This window comes from Rana temporaria, chromosome 4 (assembly GCF_905171775.1).
Source record: "Rana temporaria chromosome 4, aRanTem1.1, whole genome shotgun sequence".
NCBI lineage: Eukaryota > Metazoa > Chordata > Amphibia > Anura > Ranidae > Rana > Rana temporaria.
Genome location: NC_053492.1, coordinates 96210697 through 96238188, shown reverse-complemented (window position 1 = coordinate 96238188; position 27492 = coordinate 96210697). Strand labels below are relative to the sequence as shown.

Below are 27492 nucleotides of genomic sequence, written 5' to 3'. Positions count from 1 at the left end.
GTCACTATGTATGGAAGTCACAAGGAGAATCGGAGGCTGACTGTTCAATAACTGGAAAAAGCAACAATAATGTGCAAAATACACATTATTGTCAGAAAATAAAGTTTTAGCAAAGTGACAGATATACAGAATGAATGGAAAATATTTGATATAGAAGAATGGAGGGTATATGTGTATATAGAGGATGGACAGTACAGTGTATATAGGGGATGGAGGAATGGAGGGTGTATGTGTATATAGAGGGTGGAGGAATGGAGGGTATATGTGTATATAGAGGGTGGAGGAATGGAGGGTGTATGTGTATATAGGGGATGGAGGAATGGAGGGTATATGTGTATATAGGGGATGGAGGGTGTATGTGTATATAGGGGATGGAGGAACGGAGGGTATATGTGTGTATATAGGGGATGGAGGAATGGAGGGTATATGTGTATATAGGGGATGGACAAAGTCACATGCCTGACCGAGGTCACCAACTGACAAAGTCACATGACTGACCGAGGTCACCAACTGACAAAGTCACATGACTGACTGAGGTCACTATGTATGGAAGTCACAAGGAGAATCGGAGGCTGACTGTTCAATAACTGGAAAAAGCAACAATAATGTGCAAAATACACATTATTGTCAGAAAATAAAGTTTTAGCAAAGTGACAGATATACAGAATGAATGGAAAATATTGATATAGAAGAATGGAGGGTATATGTGTATATGGAGGATGGAGAGTACAGTGTATATAGGGGATGGAGGGTATATGTGTATATAGGGGATTGAGGAATGGAGGGTATATGTGTATATAGGGGATGGAGGAATGGAGGGTATATGTGTATATAGAGGGTGGAGGAATGGAGGGTATATGTGTATATAGGTGATGGAGGAATGGAGGGTATATGTGTATATAGAGGGTGGAGGAATGGAGGGTATATGTGTATATAGGGGATGCAGGAATGGAGGGTATATGTGTATATAGGGGATGGAGGAATGGAGGGTATATGTGTGTGTGTGTATATAGGGGATGGACAAAGTCACATGACTGACCGAGGTCACCATGTATGGAAGTCACATGCCTGACCGAGGTCACCATGTATTTAAGTCACATGCCTGACCGAGGTCACCATGTATTTTAAGTCACATGACTGACCGAGGTCACAAACTGACAAAGTCACATGACTGACCGAGGTCACCAACTGACAAAGTCACATGACTGACCGAGGTCACCATGTATGGAAGTCACATGCCTGACCGAGGTCACCAACTGACAAAATCACATGCCTGACCGAGGTCACCAACTGACAAAATCACATGCCTGACCGAGGTCACCAACTGACAAAGTCACATGACTGACCGAGGTCACCAACTGACAAAGTCACATGACTGACCGAGGTCACCAACTGACAGTCACATGACTGACCGAGGTCACCAACTGACAGTCACATGACTGACCGAGGTCACCAACTGACAAAGTCACATGACTGACCGAGGTCACCAACTGACAAAGTCACATGACTGACCGAGGTCACCAACTGACAAAGTCACATGACTGACTGAGGTCACTATGTATGGAAGTCACAAGGAGAATCGGAGGCTGACTGTTCAATAACTGGAAAAAGCAACAATAATGTGCAAAATACACATTATTGTCAGAAAATAAAGTTTTAGCAAAGTGACAGATATACAGAATGAATGGAAAATATTGATATAGAAGAATGGAGGGTATATGTGTGTATATAGAGGATGGAGAGTACAGTGTATATAGGGGATGGAGGGTATATGTGTATATAGGGGATTGAGGAATGGAGGGTATATGTGTATATAGGGGATGGAGGGTATATGTGTATATAGAGGGTGGAGGAATGGAGGGTATATGTGTATATAGGGGATGGAGGAATGGAGAGTACAGTGTGTATATAGGGGATGGATGAATGGAGGGTATATGTGTATATAGGGGATGGAGGGTATATGTGTATATAGAGGGTGGAGGAATGGAGGGTATATGTGTATATACGGGATGGAGGAATGGAGGGTATATGTGTATATAGGGGATGGAGGGTATATGTGTATATGGGGGAAGGAGGAATGGAGGGTATATGTGTATATAGGGGATGGACAAAGTCACATGACTGACCGAGGTCACCAACTGACAAAGTCACATGACTGACTGAGGTCACCAACTGACAAAGTCACATGACTGACTGAGGTCACCAACTGACAAAGTCACATGACTGACTGAGGTCACCAACTGACAAAGTCACATGACTGACTGAGGTCACCAACTGACAAAGTCACATGACTGACTGAGGTCACCAACTGACAAAGTCACATGACTGACTGAGGTCACCAACTGACAAAGTCACATGACTGACTGAGGTCACCAACTGACAAAGTCACATGACTGACCGAGGTCACCAACTGACAAAGTCACATGACTGACCAAGGTCACCAACTGACAGTCACATGACTGACCGGGGTCACCATGTATGGAAGTCACATGCCTGACCGAGGTCACCAACTGACAAAGTCGCATGCCTGACCGAGGTCACCATGTATGGAAGTCACATGCCTGACCGAGGTCACCAACTGACAAAATCACATGCCTGACCGAGGTCACCAACTGACAAAATCACATGCCTGACCGAGGTCACCAACTGACAAAGTCACATGACTGACCGAGGTCACCAACTGACAAAGTCACATGACTGACCGAGGTCACCAACTGACAAAGTCACATGACTGACCGAGGTCACCAACTGACAAAGTCACATGACTGACCGAGGTCACCAACTGACAAAGTCACATGACTGACTGAGGTCACTATGTATGGAAGTCACAAGGAGAATCGGAGGCTGACTGTTCAATAACTGGAAAAAGCAACAATAATGTGCAAAATACACATTATTGTCAGAAAATAAAGTTTTAGCAAAGTGACAGATATACAGAATGAATGGAAAATATTGATATAGAAGAATGGAGGGTATATGTGTGTATATAGAGGATGGAGAGTACAGTGTATATAGGGGATGGAGGGTATATGTGTATATAGGGGATTGAGGAATGGAGGGTATATGTGTATATAGGGGATGGAGGGTATATGTGTATATAGAGGGTGGAGGAATGGAGGGTATATGTGTATATAGGTGATGGAGGCATGGAGGGTATATGTGTATATAGAGGGTGGAGGAATGGAGAGTATATGTGTATATAGGGGATGGAGGAATGGAGAGTACAGTGTGTATATAGGGGATGAATGAATGGAGGGTATATGTGTATATAGGGGATGGAGGGTATATGTGTAGGTGGAGGAATGGAGGGTATATGTGTATATACGGGATGGAGGAATGGAGGGTATATGTGTATATAGGGGATGGAGGGTATATGTGTATATGGGGGAAGGAGGAATGGAGGGTATATGTGTATATAGGGGATGGACAAAGTCACATGACTGACCGAGGTCACCAACTGACAAAGTCACATGACTGACTGAGGTCACCAAATGACAAAGTCACATGACTGACTGAGGTCACCAACTGACAAAGTCACATGACTGACCAAGGTCACCAACTGACAGTCACATGACTGACCGGGGTCACCATGTATGGAAGTCACATGCCTGACCGAGGTCACCAACTGACAAAGTCGCATGCCTGACCGAGGTCACCAACTGACAAAGTCGCATGACTGACCGAGGTCACCAACTGACAAAGTCACATGACTGACCGAGGTCACCAACTGACAAAGTCACATGACTGACCGAGGTCACCAACTGACAAAGTCACATGACTGACCGAGGTCACCAACTGACAAAGTCACATGACTGACCGAGATCACCAACTGACAGTCACATGACTGACCGGGGTCACCAACTGACAAAGTCACATGACTGACTGAGGTCACTATGTATGGAAGTCACAAGGAGAATCGGAGGCTGACTGTTCAATAACTGGAAAAAGCAACCATAATGTGCAAAATACACATTATTGTCAGAAAATAAAGTTTTAGCAAAGTGACAGATATACAGAATGAATGGAAAATATTGATATATAAGAATGGAGGGTATATGTGTATATAGAGGATGGAGAGTACAGTGTATATAGGGGATGGAGGGTATATGTGTATATAGGGGATGGAGGAATGAAGGGTATATGTGTATATAGGGGATGGAGGGTATATGTGTATATAGAGGGTGGAGGAATGGAGGGTATATGTGTATATAGGGGATGGAGGAATGGAGGGTATATGTGTAAATAGGGGATAGAGGAATGGAGAGTATATGGGGGAAGGAGGAATGGAGGGTATATGTGTATATAGGGGATGGACAAAGTCACATGACTGACCGAGGTCACCAACTGACAAAGTCACATGACTGACCGAGGTCACCAACTGACAAAGTCACATGACTGACCGAGGTCACCAACTGACAAAGTCACATGACTGACCGAGGTCACCAACTGACAAAGTCACATGACTGACCGAGATCACCAACTGACAAAGTCACATGACTGACTGAGGTCACTATGTATGGAAGTCACAAGGAGAATCGGAGGCTGACTGTTCAATAACTGGAAAAAGCAACAATGTGCAAAATACACATTATTGTCAGAAAATAAAGTTTTAGCAAAGTGACAGATATACAGAATGAATGGAAAATATTGATATAGAAGAATGGAGGGTATATGTGTATATAGAGGATGGAGAGTACAGTGTATATAGGGGATGGAGGGTGTATGTGTATATAGGGGATGGAGGGTATATGTGTATATAGAGCAGAGTTTAACAAATTTGCTTGGAATCTAGGAGCCAGCTAAAAAAGTTAGGAGCCAGAAAACGCGCCCGTCCCGACGAGCTTGCGCGCAGAAGCGAACACATACGTGAGCAGCGCCCGCATATGTAAACGGTGTTCAAGCCACACATGTGAGGTATCACTGCGATTGGTAGAGCGAGAGCAATAATTCTAGCGCTAAACCTCCTCTGTAACTCAAAACATGCAACCTGTCGATTTTTTTTAAACATCGCCTATGAAGATTTTAAAGGGTAAAAGCTTGTCGCCATTCCACGAGCGGATGCAATTTTGAAGCGTGACATGCCCCCCCTTCCAAGCCAAGACGCCAGGAGCCTATTTCTAGTCGCCATGGCGACCAGGCGCCTGGGATTTGTCGAGCCCTGATATTATATATATATATATATATATATATATATAATATAATTTTTTATTTTTTTTTATTTTAACACCCTAGAGAATAAAATGGCGGTCGTTGCAATACTTTCTGTCACACCGTTTTTGCGCAGCGGTCTTACAAGAGCACTTTTTTTTTTTTTAATTAAAAAAATAAGACAACAGTAAAGTTAGCCCAATTTTTTTTATATTGTGAAAGATAATGTTACGCCAAGTAAATTGATACCCAACATGTTACACTTCAAAATTGCGTCCGCTCGTGGAATGGCGACAAACTTTTACCCTTTAAAATCTCCATAGGCGACATTTAAATTTTTTCACAGGTTGCATGTTTTGAGTTAGAGGAGGTCTAGGGCTAAAATTATTTCTCTCACTCTACCAATCGCGGCGATACCTCACATGTGTGGTTTGAATACAGTTTACATATGCGGGCGCTACTCACGTATGCGTTTGCTTCTGCACGCGAGCTTGACGGGCCACGTTTTCTGGCTCCTAACTTTTTTAGCTTGCTCCTAGATTCCAAGCAAATTTGTCAAACAAACCCTGTATGTGTGTATGTATGTATGTATGTATGTATGTATATATGTGTGTGTGTGTGTGTGTGTGTGTGTGTATATATATGTATATATGTATATATATATATATATATATATATATATATATATATATATATATATATATATATATATATATATATATATCCCTTTTTGCATTCTGTGACCAGAACAATAGTGTTACCATGGTAAAACTGTACTACTCTGGGGAAGTGATCAGCATTTTTTTTTTTTTTTACACTGATTGCTTACAGTACATAATTTCACTGCTATAAACTAACACTTTTACTGGATTGAAAGTGTGTTTTCCGCGTGTATTGTTGTTGTGATAAGCTGTGCTTGGCCAAAAAACGATTGTGTGTAGTGCAAGTAACCATGAAGGACCCCCAGATGGGGTCCCTCACAGTGGCGGAACGCCAGGGCCCAAGTGTGACTTATACGAGCCTGGTAGTTCTGCCACTGGTGTAATTTATTTATTTTTTCCTGTTTTTTTTTTTTTTTATTCCATTTTTTATTTATGTACTTGTTTTGACTATTGTTTTCAATATTTTTTTTTTTTTTGGAGAAACCTCATTGGCAGACTTTGAAGTATCAGGGGTCTAAGCAGACCTGACGTTCCACCTTTGAGACAGAAAGGGGATGGAGGGCACAGCCCTCAATCTCTATCTCTGCGGCATCAGCTGCACAGAATATATGAACAGAATGGCTCTGTACAGAGGCTTCCCATTCATTCACAAACTGAAGCCTAGTAAACAGTTATGAATGAACGCAGTTTACTATGCTTCAGTTATAAATGGACATGGTTAGTGATTTTGGTATGTATCACTGACTATTTATTTAGACAAGGAAGGGGCCAGTAAACTTCATTTACCAGCCCGCTTTCTTGCTCTCCATCCTGAAAGCATCCCCCTCAGCAGCCATCGGGAGAGAGGAGGGGTTTGAGGGGGACTTCGGAGAGAGCACAGGAGCCTCATCACAGCAGGAGATGGATAGTAGGGGTGGAATACAGAGGAACCAGAGGAGAGGAGGAGCTGCTGAAAAGCTTCAGGAGGAGAATGGAGGGGACTGTTCCTCTATATACTGCCCCCGCCGCCCCTCCTATCCAGATGAGGCCAGGTAGCAATTGCTACGCCTGTACGTATGCCCCTGCTCCTAACTGTACTGGTTTTGGTGGGTGCTTCTCAATGTTTGATCAAAATCCTGGTGTCCCGTGAATCTGGGCTGAGTTCTGGCACTTGTCTCCAGTAACTTGTCTGACGGGCACGCCAGAGTGGGCATCTGGGGCACTTTATGTACATCTCTTACAGGTACCAGGGGTCCCAGATACCGCAACTGCCCCCTCTGTGGCAGTCGGCATCTTTGATTCGGTGGAGGGGGTTGATAGGATGATATGTGCCCCTAGCACACATCCACTTACCCCCCCACCCACATCACTCCTCCAGGTGGATATGCTTATTACCTGCCCCCCCCCCCCATATGTACATCCATACAGACCTAAGATCATCAGCGTGGCCATTGCCATGCAATTTCCCTCCTCTTCCTGTCTGTGTACAGGAGAACATAAGAGCTGAAGAGGAGGGGCTGGCTTCAGTGTTCTCTGTGTGCATAAGTTGGCAGTGAAACATGCCGGCTGCCACAGAGGGGATGATCGCCAGTGTGGGACATTTCTACTCTTTTCACCTGGTGATCCTGCCTGTAACATAGTTTGGAAGGAAGTAACTTCTGTGGACCACATAACTTTTTCTAGATAATGCAAATAAGGGGGGGTGTTTAAACGAGGACGACAACTTTTTTCCTCCATAGGTACAGTGAGTAAACGTCCTCTCCTTGAACATCTCTCACTCCATTACATGAGGAGGAAGGCTTATGTAGCTCACGTATAAGGGTTGAGAACATTGTTTGAAATTTCAGTTCAGGGCACAGGAAGTGACAAGGACACTGGACTTTATCAAGATAAACAGGAATTCTCTGTAGCCACAGAAAATGCTCTTGGATTGAAACAATGTAAATATTGTCAACTAAAGTCAACACAGTTAAATGGGAGCGCAACCCAAAAGGGGAAGTGGCACTTGTCTGCCTCCTCCCCCTCCCCGCTGCCACATTTGGCACCTTCTGGGGGAAAGGGAGGAGCGGGTACCTAGTTTTGACAGGAACCCACTTCCAGCTCAGTTTGCCCCATCCCCCACAGTCGCCCCATTCGCAAAGTGCAGCAAGCTTTGTGCATGCACAGTAGGAATCTGGCTGTGAAACCACAACGCTTAAAGCGGGAGTTAACCCAATCAAGTGTTTTTTTCTCTTTTCCCCTTAGATTCCTGCTCGTTTTGTCTAGGGGAATCGGCTAGTTGTTTTAAAATATGCGCTGTACTTACCCGTTTTCGAGATGCATCTTCTCCGTCGCTTCCGGGTATGGGTCTTCGGGAGCGGGCGTTCCTTCTTGATTGACAGTCTTCCGAGAGGCTTCCGACGGTCGCATCCATCGCGTCACTAGTAGCAGAAAGAAGCTGAACGTTGGTGCGGCTCTATACTGTGCCTGCGCACCGACGTTCGGCTTCTTTCGAAAAATCGTGACGCGATGGATGCGACCGTCGGAAGCCTCTCGGAAGACTGTCAATCAAGAAGGAACGCCCAGTCCCGCAGCCCATACCCGGAAGCGGCGGAGAAGATGCATCCCGTAAACGGTAAGTACGGATCATATTTTAAAACAACTAGCCGATTCCCCTAGAGAAAACGAGCATCCATCTAGGGGGAAATAGTGTCCTGTGCGGGTGAACCTCCGCTTTAACTGCCTGTTTCCCTTAGTCAAGATGGCGATGGCAGAACCCAATAGCAAAATCGGCTCGGGTGAGGACACCGCTGGATTCTTGGACAGGTAAGTGTCCTAATATTAAAAGTCCGCAGCTACAGTATTTATAACTGCTGACTTTTTTCAGGTTTTATTTTTTTTTTCTGAAGGAGCCTCGAGCTCCTCTTTAAGGACTGAAAGCTATTCCATTTTTGTGCTTGGTTTTAGATACTGTATCCTTTAAGAAAACGAATAAACCCAGCACATCTAAAGATTGGGTTTGGATGCACTTTAACCATTAAACACATGGGCATTAGCCTGTAAAACTGAGTCTGGAAAGTATTGGCTTCAGCAAGCATTTGACAAGCTTGGAGCAGCTTTTGTGAAGTCCTTAAAGCACCCTTCAGCTTTTCACCTGCTAATGCAGGGACCGTGTCAGCTATGCAGGCAGATGAGAACACAAAGAGGTTTGTGGACTATTACACACAAGTGAATGATGCTTCACTCTTTTATAACCAGAGGTGTTTTGTGCCTAAATGGTTTTCAGGTTCCTACAAGAGTTACTCTCTAACGCAAGGATCCTCAAACTATGGCCCTCCAGCTGTTGCGGAACTACACATCCCACGAGGCATTGTAAAACTCTGACATTTACAGACATGATTAGGCATGATGGGAATTGTAGTTCCTGAACAACTGGAGGGCCGTAGTTTGAAGACCCATGCTCTAACGTATATCTAAAGCACAAACTTTTTTTTTTATTATAATAAAGTAGGAGAGGTGTGTTTGAACACAAGGGACATGGTGCAGTAAAGTGGTTAACCCTTTTGCTTAGCAGCACTAGGGTTGTCCGTTCTGAATCCCAACCATGACACTCCCTGCATGAAATTTTCATGTTCTCACTCCGAGTTTCCTCCAGGTACTCCGGTTTCCTCCAATACTCCAATGACATGCTGGTAGGGTAAATGGCTCCTGTCTACATTGGCCCTTGAATTTTAGTTAGGGATCTTAGATTGTAAGCTCCTTGGGAGCTGGGACTGATGTGAATGTGCAATATATGTTAAGTGCTGCGTAAATTGACAGCGCTGTGCAAGCGCCTGTAATAAAATAAATTACGGTTGATGCCATGTGTCCTTTCTGCTTCTTTCTTCTCCTTTAGGCCCCTTTCACATGTGCGTTTGCGGATGAAAAAGGGACATACATGGGTCCCTATGTGATTGCGGGTGTCAGCGGATAAACATCCGCTGACACCCGTAATCGCCCGCCTCCGCAAAGATCCGATTTTGCGGATGGAAGAAAACCCTTCTTTTTTTTTTTTTTTTCTTCCGTCATCGGATCGGATGAACACGGACATACGGTCCGTGTTCATCCGATCCTCCATTGGGGAGAGCGGAGAAAAGACAGGGCGGTCCCTGCACAGTGTGCGGGGACCGCCCTGTCAGCCGCCGGCTCAGCGGGGATATACGGAGCGATCCCCACTGAGCTTACGGACACACGGAGGCGGATCATTACTGATCCGCCCCGTGTGAAAGGGCCCTTAGTATAAATTCTCCTCCTCTGTCCCCCCCCCCCCCCACCACCGCTCTCGTGATCTGTAGCAGTTGTGTGTGGCAACCAACCAATCAGCTTCTATCCTTTTATTTTGAACATTTAAGACCCCTTTCACACAGACTTTCCAATCAAGTCCGTCTGTCAGTTTTTCAGGTGGACCTAATCGGAGCCTCCATTCACTCCTATGGAGTGGAGGATGTCAGCGGTGACATGTCCACTGACACCCCCTGCTATCCAATCCTGTCCCTGAAATTCAGACAGATGGTGACCTTATTTTCCATCCGTCTGGAGGACGGCTGTAGAGGAGAGCGGGGATCTGACAGGTCCATCTTAGCACAGCAACGGACCTGTCGTCTGCCTGCTTAGCAGGCATCAGCGGATCGATTCCCCCTGCTGAGCAAAGTGGTGTCCGCCCGTGTGAAGGAACCCTTACTGAACAAGTTGAACATATAAGCTGATTGGATACTATGTACAGTTGCTCCAGTTTCAGTAAATGCACCCCTATGTGTGTATGATAAGTTTTCAAATGATTCTGTATTGGGAAACAGTACTGCTTTGGTCTATTCCACGGGTATACAATGAAATCACACTGGTTCTAGCTAACACAAGGCTTGCATAAGGCTTATATTACTTTCTGTATTTTTCAGGGAGATGCAGTACGGGATCTCATGTTGCGTTTTCTTGGTGAGCAAGCGGCCTTGAAAAGACAGGTTCTCACCGCCAACTCGGTAGAGCAGACCTTCCTGGGGCTTAAACAGCTTCTAGTAAGTATCTGTTGTTTCTTGCTGAACTTCTTATACAACCTCTTATGTAAAATGTGCTATTCCCTGAAAATGTATTGTTCCTCTTGCAGTGGCTACTGTTGCTTTTACAGAGAACAGTTTGAGTGTCTGTACTGGATCTGTCCTCCTTTTTTCCTTTTCCCATTCTCATGCTATGCTGTCCCTCCATCTCATGACATGGATGAGCGAGTTTGGGGTGGAGAAACTTGACTGATCTGTACAGAGTCCTGACCTCAACCCGATGGAACACCTTTGAAATTACTTGGAGTTGAGACTGCGAGCCAGGCTTTCTCATCCACATTAGTGCCTGACCTCACAAATGCACTTCTGGAAGAATGGTCAAACATTCCCATAGACACACTCCTAAACCTTGTGGACAGCCTTCCCAGAAGAGTCAAAGCTGTTATAGCTGCAAAGTGTGGGCTATCTCAATATTGAACCCTACGGACTAAGACGCCATTAAAGTTCATGTGTATAAAGGCAGGTGTCCCAATACTTACACTTGGACTCTTGCATCAAAAATAAATTAAAAGGCAAAGCAAATGGAAAATCGGCATTCCAGACGCCTTCTCACATCAGTTCCGGTCACTTCCGGTATACATCGGCCTCGCAAGGCTGATGTATACCGGAAGTGACCGGAATTGATGTGAGAAGGCGTCTGGAACGCCAAATTTTCCCTTTGCTTTGCCTTTTAATTTATCTTTGATGTAAGAGTCCAAGTTTTTAATTATGAAATATTCATATCTTACGTTAATACACTATTGGAGGCCTCTTTTTCTCTTTCCCCACCCATTACTGTTATGGCTCGGTCTGAGGTCATATTGATCCATACGGAGAGGCACTAACCACCACCTACCAGGAGAGCTGCATTAACTGAAAATCGCTTGTTACGTAAAGTTGGAAAAGGAGGAGGAGAGAATGGGAGTTCGAGGTTGAGACATTAGAGATCATTTTAAGCCTAATACCTTCTTATTGAGGTGAGAGTTTTGGGAGACGGGTGGGATATTCCTTCTTTGTTCCTGATCATCATGAATCACCGTTTATGAACTATTCCTCATACTACTGTCACTGTACCGTTGATCATTCGAAGATACACCCACCCATATATGTGGACTCTTTCGCATTTACACCACTGTTTAGTGTTTTCAACCTGCATTTATTTTTATTTTCCGTTGACACATGTCACAGGTTTAGGCACTGTTTTTTTTAGTGACCGTCCCACAGGCACAGTTTTACTCATTAGTGACTACTCTGATTGCTTCATTTATTATCCCTGGTCACTCCTGTTAACCATACATGCACGTTTGGACATTTTATTATTTGTGTTTGATTTTATTGTTTTTATTATTTTTCTTGAGTGCGGTATCATCTTTTTATTTTTATATCTAATATTGGTGCACAGTGAACACTATTTAGATATCGCAGCTTAGATATCCATACCACTTTTGACTATTCACTATCTACTTAGAGTAGCGCGAGAGATTTACATTTAACTTAGTCCTTTTAGATCAAAGGAAAAAGTGTAACTTCCGCTCATTTGTCTGCTCTCCCCCCTGACTTTGACAGGTATCCTGTTCCCACTTCCGGGAACCTCACTGCGGGGCTCCCACCTCCCCCCCCCCCCCCCTGTCGCCGGGCCAGTAGGAGAGAGGAGCGGGGCCTTGCGAATGCGCAGTAAGGTTCTCGGCGTAAAGCCTTAAGGCTACTCTCCTCACAAGTTAAAATCTGTGTGTGTGTGTGTGTGTGTGTGTATATGTATATGTGTATATGTATATATATATATATATATGTGTGTGTGTGTGTGTGTGTGTGTGTGTGTGTGTGTGTGTATGTATGTATGTGTATATATATATATATATATATATATATAATATTATAAAATGTTTGGGGGGGTTCTAAGTAATGTTCTAGCAAAAAAACGCAAATTTAAAATTTCATATATATCTCATTTTTAAACTGAGACCCTAGAGGATAAAATGGCTGTAGTTGCAATATTTAATGTTGCACTGTATTTGCACAGCGGTCTTTCAAATGCAATTTTTGGGGGAAAAAACATGCTTTTAAAAAAATACACTGGTCTCAAAAGAGCATGAATACCTTGAAACCCCGGTCTGCTTTGAAATCTTTGCCTGGAAGAGACTTTGCTGATGCAGTATAACTACCTTGTGTCTTGTTGCTGTGCTCAGTCTTGCCATAGTGTATGACCTGTGATATAAAACCTGTATTCTACAACCTCACCTTTAGTAGCAGAGTTTGGCTGTTCCTCATCCAGCTTTAAGCCTCCTACACAGCTGTTTCTGTTAATGACCGTTTTTCAAACTATGTTCCAACTTGTTTCATTTTTTTATATATATATATATATATATATTTCTCTATCCCGTTTAAGTCAAATTTTGACACAGAGTATGCGATTGGATTATATTATATATCATTATTTGCTATTTTGAACCTAGAGATTTTGAGAGTGGGTAGCGCTGCGAGGGGAGTATCCTTCTCTTTTTTTTTTTTTTTGCCACCTCTGTCCCATTGGCAACATTTTGTCTTCACTTCCTATCCCATTGGCAAAAGAGTAAGGGAAAGAAAAACCCCTCCAACATGAGTCAATCCCAGGGTGTCACTGGAACTGATGTCCCCATTGTAAGGTTTCCCCTCTATTACTGTTTCTGTATCAACACAAGATTTTCTTTCACTTTCATTTTTGATAAGAACAGTAAACAGCACAAATGGTGAAGGTCAAACCTCCTAATGGGGGACACAGACCCAAATAAACTGTCAGGTGTTCTAATCCCTTCCCACGCTATTCAAAATTTAAAAAAATAAAGTTTTGCCTTTTTTATTTACACTTTAAACTTTTTTAGACCTAAGGCTGGTGTGCTATCAGACTACCACTACCTGTCAGATCGTGTAACAGAAGTGACATTACGACCAAAAAATTACTTACTGTGCATGCGCTATGCATTTTTAACATGCGTTCCACATACTTCATGACCTGATGGGTAGTGGTAATTTGATAGAACACCCATGCGGACATCTTACTACACCCAGCTAAGTCTTGAATTTCAGAGTAATTTCGGCAATAAAGTGAGCGTATATAAATCAATATAGTATATTGACATCTGTGATGCCGTTTTGATGTTACATTTTGAAAAAAGCTGGGCGCCAGCACTAGGAAGGTAGTACATTCCACACTGCTCAACGCTAACATTTTAAGGCTTTCAAAACAAAACGCCCAAACAGCATTGCAGATATCGATATACTCTTATTTAAATACACTCACTTTTTTTGCTAAAATTACTCTGAAATTCAACATGTAGCTGGGTGTAGTAAGATGTCCACATGGGTGCTCTATCAGATTACCGCTACCCGTCAGATCATGAAGTGTTGGGAATGCATAGCACCGTGGAAAGCATGCGCATTAAGTATTTTTTGGATTGGAACGACACTTTTGTTACACAATCGAACGGGTAGCTGTAATCTGATAGAACACAGGCCATACACTGTTCAAATCCTGTCTGGTTCAGCAGGAACCGGCTAAGATTCGAACAGTTAATGGGCAGGCTGAATGTACCAAGTTGAGCGATCAACTTGGGTACAACCAGCCTGCCGGGTTCTCTTACGATTATCGCTAGCAATAATCGCTGTTTTCTCCTGGCAGAGACAGCTTCCACCGCCTGCCCCTGTCCCACCGCCAGAGAAGACCATTGCTGATTACCCTGTCGGCACTGTCTCTGTTGATGGGGGGGGGGGGGGATCGTACAAACCCATGGTTGCAGAAAATAAATTTTTCACAGTGTATGGCTGGCCTAATTCCTCAAAGGCTCTTTGAGCTCTATTTGTTTTTATGTAAGGCTTGATTTGCATCTATGCATGTTGCTTTTGAGCTTTTCTGCAATGACACGATTTTGCTGCGGTTTGCGTTTTTTTTTTTTTTTTTTTTTTTTCACTGTATATAGCTGGTTGCTAAGGAGGGGGGGGTTGGGAAACTGTCCGCCGCATCCTTAACTGCTGAATAAAAAAAATAATTTCTGGCTAAAGAAAAGTTGTAAAAAAAAAAAACAACCAAACCCCCCCCCCCCACACCAAAATGAAAATACCGGACCCTTATCCGAGCATGTAGCCCTCCTGAACCGTACCAGGCCACATGCCCTCAACATGTTGGGGTGGGTGCTTTGGCGCTGGGGGGAGCTCTGCGCCCCCCCACCCCACCCCAAAGTATCTTGCCCCTATGTTGATGGGGACAAGGGCCTCTTCCCAACAACCCTAGCCGGGTCTGCGGGTGGGGGGCTTATGGGTATCTGAACGCCCCCTTTAATAAGAGAGCCCCCAGATCCCGCCCCCCCATGTGAAAGAGTATGGAGGTACATTGTACCCCTACCCATTCACCAAAAAAAGTAGTGTAGTGTGAAAGAATACAGTATACAGTTTTTGACAAGTCTTTTATTAAAAATATTTTCTTCTTCCTCGCTTCTTCTCCTGCATCTTCCTCCTCTGGGCTTCTTCTTCTACCACCTCTTCCGCTCTTCTTTTTCCTGTCTTCTTTGTCCGGTGTTCTCTCTGCCGCCAATCCCGGCGAGGACCCTCCTCCGATGCAGCATCCCGCTGATCCTCCAAATTCCAATAAGCCCGACAACCAATGGTCAGGGTTGTTGGGAAGAGGCCCTTGTCCCCATCAACATGGGGGAAAGTTGCTTTGGGGTGGGGGGCGCAGAACAAAAAAATGAACAAAATAAGGGTCTGGTATGGATTTTTGGGGGGATTTTGTCAGCAATTATTTTTGGTTTTTTTTACATTCAGCTGTCAGCAGAGAAGCCGCTGGCAGATGACTTATCGGTTTTATAAGGATGTGGTGGCTGGCTTCCCAGCCCCCTCCTTAGCAACCAGTTATACAAAAGCGCACAAATCGCGTAAAAAAACGCTACTTGGATTTGGATGCCGGTCCATTGAAGTCTATTACATTCAAAACGCTGCATTTTGCAGAAAAAAAAGTTCCTGGCTCTTTCCAAAAATGCATTTATGTGAACGTGTTCCATAGGAAATCGTGTTACAAAAAATTCCCTGCATTAGTGTGAATGGAGCCTAAAGCTGGCCATAGGTTATGCAATTTTCTTTCCTACAACAAACACAAGGCAATCACTCGATTCCCTCATCAACACTGCCAGTGCTGATGGGGGAATCCTTCCTGCAGAGCTATTGTGTTCTATTGTGTTCTCCCGGCGCGGGGGCGTAGGACACAGAGAACTGCCCCTGTCGGAAGAGCACAGTGATTACTGCTAGTGGCTATATCTGCTGGCAATAATCTGACATGCTGGTTATACCCAAGTCAATCTATGGATTGACTTTGATACAAACAGCCTGCCTATAGATGGATGAAATCTTGGCCTGTCCCTGCTGAACAAGCTGAGATTTGATCCATCTGGCTGGCTTAAGGCTCGATACCAGTATTTGTATACAAATCGGCATATGGGGTTTGGAGTGTATATAAAGCTAGCAAGTTATCGCTGTTTAAATCCCAGCTTCAATGTGGCTCTCTGCAGGTTTTTCCTGTAAGTCCAGGCAGATCTTTAAGGATATACTCTGGGTAGACTGACTAACCATTGGTGTCAGGGCTGCTGTTAGAAATTGGGGGGGCCCTGTACAGACTACCTGACAGGACCCCCCAAGAAAGTATTAAAGCTATATTTGTTTAGAAATACATTAGGGGATTAGTGAGAGACCACACTAAAGCCCTTTTACACACGATCGGATATCTGATGGAATCTAATCCGATGGATTTTTTCGTTGAATATCCGATGAAGCTGACTTTCATCAGTCTTGCCTACACACCAAAAATCCGACCGTGCCAAAACACAGTGACGTAAAACACTACGACGTGCTGAGAAAAATTAAGTTCAATGCTTCTGAGCATGCGTCGACTTGATTCTGAGCATGCGTGGTTTTTTGACCGATGGGCTTCCACACAGACGATTTTTATTTTTTTCTATCGTTTTTTTTATCCATAGGAAAAATTTAAAACATGTTCGTTTTTTTTTTTCACCGATGGAAAACAAACCGATGGGGCCCACACACGATCGGTTTGTCCGATGAAATCAGTCCATTGGTCTGTTTTCATCGGACAAACCAATTGTGTGTACAGGGCTTTACAGAACTGTCTTTCTCAGCAGATAAAAGCTGACAGCAGGGAGAGGGGGGAGAGACCAGCTTTCAGCTGCTGGAGAAAGAGAAACACAATTGTCGTACATCACTAATCCTTACTCCCTGTGTGGGACCCCTCTGTGTGCTCAGGCCCCCTACAAGAGGACCGGTGGTCCCCCCTTATCAGCAGCCATGATTGGTGTCATCTGCATAGAAGAGGTGCAGAGCATTGTTTCTCTGGAGGACAGCACTGGTGATTGGGTGACCATTACACGGAGAGCTGCCTTTATTTTAACAAAGACTTGGGGATTAACATAAAAAATAACACCCTAGTCTAGTCCATGACATCAAAGTATTTCTTTGTTGGACACGTTTCCAGTTTTGAAGGTGTCAAGCTTGGAAGCACGGCATATTACAGAGCTCAGGTGCCTGATGCATTTGGTAAGGATTTCCCTTGTGTTTACCATTAGATCACACAAGAAGGAACTGGAGAATCTAGTAGAGTACCCTTAGCCTTGTTCATCCTCTAAATTTCCTACTGGTACTCTTATTTCTGCCTATTATTTATTCTTGTTGTAAAATCTTAAAGCAAAGAACTTGTAACCTGCCGTCTGTTGTTGGTCTATGTATAGAGCTGGATGTATAGTATATAGAGCGGGATGTGCTGTGTCTGTTCTCAGTAAACACCGAGCTATGAAATATTAAAAATGCTGCTTTGAGTCGTGAGTGCATCTGGGTATACAGTGACCTGAATTTGATGTTTACTGTATTAGTGTGAGGCTCACTGCTGTGAATAAACATCATCCATTTGTTTGTTCTGCGCCCTATTTTCTTTCCCCTCGTCTTGTGTAGTGTGCACAGAGTCCTGCTGCGTTTTATACACTCATTCATAATCCAGAGGCAGCTACAACATTTTCCGGAGTGCGCATTGAAATACAGCCGTCATTACATCTGGCGTGCTACTTTGACTCCTCTGTTTGGCCTTATTAGGCTCCCTGTCATTTTTAATCATTCGGGCTAAGAAGATCTCGCTTATCAAATAAAGTTATTAAACCACATTTGTGAACTAATTGAACCTGATCTGCCACATTGTAAAATATGTATTTTGAAGGTTGACCTGCCAATATTCTGTATTAGATTTTGTTTCATCCTCGTCTGTTGAGGAAAACTAATGGACAGATTAAAAAGTATGTGGGAAACAATAGAGAGCAGCCAATAGTCTAGTCTCATGACAGACCTGACAGCTTCATTTCCTAGCAGGGTCTATTCTTTCTAGGCATTTGCCGGGAGCAACTGACAGTTAAAAAGAGAGAATGCTGCATGCCTGTAATATTATCACACAAAAAATAATTATTTTTGTATCACTGAAACTGTAAGTTACCAACATTTTTCCTTTTTGGCTCTTTATAGTGCATTGGTTCTCTGACCTTCTTTTTCCTGTGGGTTATAACCAGTGTTAATTTCGTAGACTAAAACATTTTAGTCGACTAACTTAATACCATTTTAGTCGCCTAAAATAGGATTAAAATGGCATTTTGACCAAGACTAAAATGGGACTAAAACTAAAATGCCATTTTAGTCAAAAGACTTTCACACATGCGGACTGTATGCCCATATTTCATCCATCCGTTTTTGGATTAAATATGGACATACATTAATCCCTATGGGATAGCGGGTGTCAGCGGATGAACATCTGCTGACGCCCAATCTCATCGGTCCCGCTATGGTCCGATTCTGCAGACGGAGGAAAATCCTATTTTTCCACCCGTCATCGGATCGGATGAACACGGACAGATTTTTTTTTTTTTTTCACCTAGGCATCTGGCCAGATCCCTATCTATTAGTATTGGTGAGTATTAGTGAGACGCCACTCTGAATAAAGGAGCACAGGGGGCACTATTGGACAGCAACATTGTCAGTCTTGGGTTAGGACATGTTAGATATGCTAGAACAGGGGTCTCCAAACTGTGGCCCTTTGCTAGCCTTTATCTGGCCCTTGTAGTACTATTTCTGCCAATGATATGAGGGCAATATTCCTCCTACTGACACCAACAACGGGGCACTATCCACTGCTACCGATGATGAGATAATATTACTCCCAATGATGGGGCATTACTTCTACTGTCCTACCGACCACAAACCCTGAGGCCATGCATGCTCTTACTGATGCTGGGCCCGAGACATTTTCCACTGGCCACAATCCGGCCCCCCTAAAGTCTGAAGGACAGTAAGCTGGCCCTTTGGTTAAAAAGTTTGGAGACCCCTGTGCTAGAAGATTTAAAGTAGAACTATGGGCATTTTGGATAGAATATGGGAGGGTTATAACCCCTATCAGATGATTATTTTTTTTTATTTTTTTGTTTCATTGGGAGATTTACCTTCACTTCCTGTCCTATAGCCAAAACGGGACATGCCTGCAAAATAAAACAATTATTTTTAGTTCTGGGGACCCCAAAGTCCTCACTGGAACATTTCCCCTCCCCTTCTTTTTTTATTTTTTTTTAGAACAGGGACACAGCCACACGGCCCGACATGGTACAGAATAATACATATGACACGATTATAGCACAATTAAAGATCATGGCATACGATATCATAGCAAACACAACGGTTCCATCTATAAGACACGTCATGGACACAATCCTTACAACATGACCATGAGGTGTCTTGTGCGCCTTTGACATTTGTCCGGGCGTCTCGGTTATATTAGGTGTGCGGTGATAACCTGGAAAACCTCCTTCGTACATGAGTGTGCATGTGTGGCAATTTGTAGTGAGGCATGATGTCAGGGTCTATAGAATATTTCCCCCTCTATTACTTTTTTATAGACAACCCAAAATTTCAATAATAATGGTCAAAGGGACTAATGGAGAATGTGAATCTACCTAATGGGGGCACAGACAGAAATAAAAACTGACAGGTGTTCTAATTCTTCTCCACTATATCCAAAACTTTTTGGCCTTTTTAGTTATACCTTTAAAGAGGAAGTAAAGGCATGTGCTCGTGAGCCGCCAGTCACGGCACGGCCCCCTTTTGGAACGGCACAATTGTAGACATCGGTGCCCGTGATTTTAGTTATCTCCTAAACTGTGGAGGTTTGGGAGATATTTCAGGCACCTACAGGTAAGCCTTAATCTAGACTTACATGTAGGTTAATGTGGTTGTAATAGGTTTACCACTTTAAAGTGGTTCTAAAAGCACAACGTTGTTGTATCTTTATGGATTTTATGAGGCTGCATCCAATTCGCATTAGTGTGAACCCAGCCTGATAAATGCAGGAGAGTTTGTTCTTTTGAATAACACTATTACTGTCTGGATCACCAAATGAAAATGGAAGAAAGAAAGCTTAAAGTGGGCGTAAACCCGATTCATGAAATTTGAGCTGGGCACATATATGTGCAGTATTTTGTTATCTCTTTTCAATGAGCTAAGTCTTATAGCTCTCTTCTGAACGGTTCCTCTGTTATCAGCCTGAGAACTCCTGACATATTTTTTTACTTTTTAGACAAAATCAGCCTGAATCTTTTGTCAAAAGAGGTTGCTAAAATAGATTAGCAGAGAGCAGCTCCTATTACAAAATAGCTCTGAGAGTCTCTGCCTATGATGAGAGGGGGTGTGTGCCTTTCCTTGAATCAGCAATGTTGGTTATCTTGGCTGTATGCCCAGACATCACACTCTGTTAAACAGGAAAAGAAAATGTCCTAACAGGATCTCAACTTTCTAAACAGTATATAAATGTGAAGACAGCAGATATACATATAAAACTTATGTAGGCAGATTTGGTTAATCTCAGTGTATCATCTGAGGCTGTTCACTTCACTGGGTGTATGGAAGGTTTACATCCACTTTAAAAAGAAAATGAATGAAGCCATCACATCTAAGGATTGGTAAGCTGCAATAAAATAAACATTTCCTTTTGGGTTTAACCACTTGAGACCTGCGCTGTAGACGAGACGTCCACAGTGCGGCTCTCAAGTGCCGGGTGGATGTCCCTGGACGTCCTGTTTACATTCCCCGTGCGCACCGCTGGGGGCGCGCAGCAGGGAAACACTATGCCCGGCACACCGCTGGGAAGCCGATGCGCGTGCCAGGTACCCGCGATCGGCGGTGACAGCAGGGACGTGGAGCTCTGTGTGTAAACATAGAGCTTCACATCCTGTCAGGGAGAGAGGAGACCGATGCTGTGTCCCTTGTACATAGGGACACAGCATCGGTCCCCCTCCACACACAGTTAGAACACACCCAGGGAATACATTTAACCTCTTCCTCACCCCCTAGTGTCAACCCCTTCCCTGCCTGTCACATTTATACAGTAATTGGTGCATTTTTATAGCACTGATCGCTGTATAAATGTGAATGGTCCCAAAATTGTGTCAAAAGTGTCCGATATGTCCCCCGCAATATCGCAGGCCTGACAAAAAAAAACGCAGATCGCCGCCATTACTAATAAAAAAAAAAAAAACATAAATCTATCCCCTATTATGTAGGCGCTATACCTTTTGCGCAAACCAATCAATATACACTTATTGCGATTTTTTTTTTTTTTTTTTTTTTTAACAAAAATATGTAGAAGAATACGTTTTGGCCTAAACCGAGGAAAATATTTAAAAAAAAAAAAATGGGATATTATTATAACAACAAGTAAAAAAAAATTTTTTTTTTTTTGTATATAGCGCAAAAAATAAAAACCGCAGAGGTGATCAAATACCACCAAAAGAAAGCTCTATTTGTGGGGAAAAAAAACAATAAAAATATAATTTGGGTACAGTGTTGTATGACCGCGCAATTGTCATTCAAAATGCGTCAGGGCTGAAAGCTGAAAATTGGTCTGGGCACGAAGGGGGTTTAAGTGCCCAGTAATGAAGTGGTTAATACCACTTTTAAATCAAACTTGTTTTGGATTTTAGTTTGTTGTAGCAGTAAAAAGCTTTATTGGGGAGAGATTGTGATTTCACTTCTGAAAGTTGACCTAATGTAAAGGAAATCAATGTGTAATGCTGCGTCCAGGGGAAGGCCCCCCAATATCTATGCGAAAAAATAAAAGCTCACAACTCCAATCGCGTTCTGCGATCCACCAACCAAAATCTTCTCCAGATACCCAAAGCCAGATACAAGTCCAAAGGAGAAAGAAGATTTGCGGTCCAAGGTCCCAGACTATGGAATGCTTTACCAACCAGCATTCGGTTGGAGGAAAAAACTCCTCTCTTTTGATGTCAAATGAGACAGGAACAACGACCGCCCAGAGGCGATTTTAGTTCGCATGTGCTGCGCTACATAAGTTTTTCACTCACACACGTTTTTCAGGTTGTAAAAAATGACTTTTTTTTATGTCATTAAAAACTATTGTGTGTGGGCTCCAGAGCATTTTTCACGATGTAAAAAAGATCATTAAAAATTTAGAACATGCTCTAAGTTTTTAACGTTGTAAAAAAAAATGGTCGTGTGTAGGCTTTAACAACGTGAAAAAAACGTGCATGCTCAGAAGCAAGTTATGAGACGGGAGCGCTCGTTCTGGTAAAACTACCGTTCGTAATGGAGTAAGCACATTCATCACGCTGTAACAGACAGAAAAACTCAAATCGTCTTTTACTTACGCAAAAGCAGCCCCAAGGGTGGCGCCATCCGAATGGAACTTCCCCTTTATAGTGCCGTTGTACGTCACCGCGCTTTGCTAGATAATTTTTTGTTTTCACGATCGTGTGTAGGCAAGGCAGTTTTAACGATCGGGTTAAAAAAACAACGTTTTTTTACAACCCAAAAAACGGTTGTGTGTACGCGTCATAAAACCTAAGAGGGTGTGTAACATTCAAACATTGATGGGCAGACCTCATACCATAATGACGATGATGACGACGATGATGATGATGATGATATAGATGATGATATTGATGATATAGATGATGATATAGATGATGATGATGATATAGATGATGATGATATAGATGATGATATATTTATTATTATATAAATATATATATTTTACGATGAGTCATGTGCACCAAAAAAAAATGTGTGTGTATATGTGTGTGTGTGTGTGTGTGTATATATATATATATATATATATATATATATATATATATATATATATATATATATATATATATATATATATATATATAATGTTGGTGCACATGACTCATCGTAAAATAGTGTATGCAAGGAAAATTTTATCTTATGTGCTTGAGATGTGTTCACATTACATTCCTTTTTAACTTTGTATTGTGAAAAAAAAGCAATGCATGATAAGATCAACAATAAATAAATATAGTGAGCACTTCCCCATACAGTACTCTCAAATTCCAATGCAAAAATTGGTGCAAAAATGCCCTGAATACACGTCAAAAGTAAAAAACGCATGCCTGTGTATAATAAACCTTACTATACCGTATATTAACCCTTTAGTAAAGTGGCCTGCTCACTAGAAAACCAAAAAGGCTTGCCATGAGGTGCAGGCATTGGATGAATATTGGCTTGGCCCATAAAAATTCCTCCACCATGGATGTGAGACATTCTACTTTCTATAGCCAGGGAAGAAAGCAAAGCCGTAACCTCACTAGCTGATACATTTAGCCAGGAAGCCAGATCCGTTCTTTAAAGCTTTTAGATGCAAAATTCTATGCAGGATCACTTGCTAATCACCCACGGATGTATCTGTCAAACATAAAAGGGTCAATTGTTGGGTTGGAGCCGAGCAGGCAATGGGCAGTTCAAGCCAACTGCTAAAAAAAGCTTTTAATGTTATAATGGAGAGGATCGGTGCTCTCCACGTTATTCTGCAGAGAAGAATCCCTATCAGGGGTTAATAAATGCATTTTCCAAAGCTGTGCCAATGTGCTGTAGCAGTGTAATTTATGATGGAGAAGAATGTCATAACTGGTGGAGGAGGACGTTTTAATCACTTTAATGGTGTCACATGTAGCGTTAATGGCCCCCTTTGAGTCTTTGTTTCTGGGGAGGAATGGCGCGCAGGTACTATTAGCGGTGTCTGTGGAAAATGCTGAGTTCCTGCGTACTGTAAAATCAAAGTTCTTTCATTTCTGCCTATTTTTTTGAGGGGGTTTCTACACTATGTTATTGAGCACCTGTGTTTTTTTTTTTTTCTTCAGGTTTGTCTATTATAAAGACTTTTTACTTTTTACACTTAAGGTCTTCCTTTTTTGGTGCCAAACAATTACTTTTTACTAATATTTTATGCATCTTATTTATGCAGACCGGTAAATGTAATTGTGTAACTTTACCTGGTATGCAACTGTTTGTCGCAGGGTACTTTTTTTTTTTCTTCAGTCTTTTCTTAGATGGGGGGGGGGGTGTATTAGAACTCCTGTCAGGTTTATATATATATATATATATATATATATATATATATATATATATATATATATATATATATATATATATATATATATATATATATATAAAAATAAAATATATAAAAATAATTGGACACACACACACACACACACACACACACGTGTAGATACAGCAAGGAAAATACGTTTTCAACACGTCACCATTTTATATAGGTAAACCTATTTCTAAGAGCCCATTCACACAGGGGCAACACGACTTTCAGCGCGACTTTGGGAGGCAACTTGAACACGACTTGAGTATGAATCACAATGCGACTTGGGACGACTTCAGCGCGACTTACAATGCGACTTGAAGTCGCCTCCAGGAGGGGGAACTTCACGCCAATTTTTTTATAAAAAACTGGCATGGGTTCCCCCTCCCAACAGCATACCAGGCCCTTAGGTCTGGTATGGATTTCAAGGGGAACCCCCCTATGCCAAAAAATGGCGTTGGGGGGGTCTCCCCCCAAATCCGTACCAGACGCTTATCCGAGCACGCAGACCGGCCAGTCAGGAAAGGGGGTGGGGATGAGCGAGCACCCCCCCCTTCTGAACCGTACCAGGCGGCATGCCCTCAACATAGGGGGGTGGGTGCTTTGGGGCAGGGGGGTGCCCTGTGGCTCCCCACCCCAAAGCACCTTGTTCCCATGGGGACAAGAGCTCCCTCCCGACAACCCTGGCCGTTGGTTGTCGGGGTCTGCGGCGGGGGGCTTATCAGAATAAGGGGGTCACCAGATCCTGACCCCCCACCCTATGTGAATGAGTATGGGGTACATAGTACCCCTACCCATTCACTTGGGGGGGTAAAAAGTGTCAAGAATAAAAATGCACTAGACAGGTTTTTAAAGTAGTCTATTAGGCAGCTTCGGGGGTCTTCTTCCGACTTCGGGGGTATTCCGACTTCCCCCTTCTGCCTTGCACCACCACGGGCTCTTTTTTACCAGCGGGGGCCCGGTCTTCTATCTTGTTCCGACTTCAGGGGGGTCTTCCGACTTCTCCGCTCTCTTCTCCCGCTCTTTGGTTCTTTCCCCCTTCTGCCGGGCACCACCGCTGTCTCCTTCCAGCACTTTTACCAGCGGGGACCGGTCTTCTGCGTCGCCTTCTTCCCTCCCTTCTCTTCTTCGATGTTGACTCGACGCTCCCTCCCGCTATAATCCTGGGTGTGCGGTGCGCAACAATTTATTTTGGCCTCTTATGACGTCACAATCCCAGCATGCTCCGGGTGGTGACGACATAAGGGAGGCAGGGTAATTACGTCGTCGCCACCCTTGTCGGAATTTCCCATCGTGTGTACGCAGCATAAGTTTCATATTGCACCCTAAATATTAATGTAAGATGAACTATGGTCTGAAAGATCGGCTTCTCTTTCAATGTTTATTAGGGAAGGATTAGGTGAGGGGATTGTTCTGTTATATATTTTGCTCTGTGTGTTCCAAGTTACAAATTTTTAATATCCACTAATTTTAAAAGCTTTCTCAGGTTTCTCCTTTCTCTCAATAACCTTAAACCTTTCAGACGGCAACCGCAAGAAGCAAAAAGTTGACTTCTATATAAGCAGTGTGCACATTTTAATTCACAGTAGATTGTGTGCTGTTCGCATGCCTGCAAAGGAAGCTTGGTTTGATTGTTTGTAATATTTTAAGTGTTTTTTGTTTGTCATAAACGAGAGCCTCATGCTTGGCTTCACTTACTACCTAATTATACGTACTGCTTTGACAAATGACATCTCCAGCTTCTCTGGCCATCTTTACTGACCTTGTCATCATTACTGATGGCTGGATTGAGCCGCATCAAGCAAATTAACCAGCCAAGCACTTTATTGGCACCATTTGTTAGTTACCTTCACCTGTTTTCTTCCAACAGAACAGCAAGAACTGGCGGGCAGCAGTTGACCTGAGTGGACGGCTTCTGACGGCCCATGGACAAGGTTATGGGAAGAGCGGTCAGCCAACCAATCACACTACAGACTCATTACAGGTGAGTTTACTGCTCAATATGTGTTGTACATCACATCTCTGAGTGCTTTAATAAATATTAAGTACACTTTCTAAATTCAGATCTCCCACTGTCCATCATGTTCAGCAAATTGTTAAGAAAATTTACTCTTAAACTGCTGGTCCTACCTGACACCCACACAGAGTGCTCCATTTACATCTACATTTTTCTTTTGTAGTTTAGCAATCTCATGGGTTAAGCCAAGGTTTGACAAATTTGCTTGGAATCTAGGAGCCAGCTAAAAAAGTTAGGAGCCAGAAAACGCACCCTGTCCCGACGAGCTTGTGCGCAGAAGCGAACACATACGTGAGCAGCGCCCGCATATGTAAACGGTGTTCAAACCACACATGTGAGGTATCGCCGCGATTGGTAGAGCCCTATACCTCCTCTGTAACTCAAAACATGCAACCTGTAGATTTTTTTAAACGTCGCCTATGAAGATTTTAAAGGGTAAAAGTTTGTCAGCATTCCACGAGCGGACGCAATTTTGAAGCGTGACATGTTGGGTATGAATTTACTCGGCGTAACATTATCTTTTATAATATAAAAAAAAAATGGGGATAACTTTACTGTTTTATTTTTTAATAAAAAAAAGTAATTTTTTCCCAAAAAAGTGCGCTTGTAAGACCGCTGCGCAAATACGGCGTGACAGAAAGTATTGCAACAATCGCCATTTTATTCTCTAGGGTGTTAGGATAAAAAAGATATATAATGTTTGGGGGTTCTAATTAGAGGGAAGAAGATGGCAGTGAAAAATAGTGAAAAATGACATTAGAATTTGTAATGCTTAATTTGTAATACCAACGGCCACCACCAGATGGCGCCAGCTCAAAAATCTGGTGGTAATAACTTGTAATACAAACGGAGCACAATTTGAGTGTAGTAATATTAACAGATTTATTGTGGTGAAAAGATAAATGGTAACTTACGTTGTTGCAGTTAAAATCAGGCATGTTGCGTGGTAAGTGCTTCCGATGGACAGCCTCAACAGGTAACCTCAGACCAGGATAGAAGCACTGATTAGATGGATACACCTTCAGGTCCAAAATAACACACTGGGAGCACCAAACTAAGTGCAGCATCAACCACTTAAGGACCAGAAGGAGATAGATGTGTATATTCTTTATTTATTTTATATATATATATATATATATATATATATATATATATATATATATA

General features: G+C 42.8%; 1 protein-coding gene across 1 annotated transcript in view; it reads left to right on the top strand.

Annotated features, from left to right (window-relative positions):
- The window catches only part of TRAPPC12 (trafficking protein particle complex subunit 12), a 200321-nt gene that overhangs the window by 55251 nt on the left and 117578 nt on the right, over positions 1 to 27492 (top strand). The window contains exons 3-4 of the mRNA XM_040348664.1: positions 10703 to 10819; positions 26182 to 26295. Coding sequence (XP_040204598.1) covers positions 10703 to 10819; positions 26182 to 26295 — 231 coding nt within the window. The remainder of the gene's footprint in view (positions 1 to 10702; positions 10820 to 26181; positions 26296 to 27492) is intronic.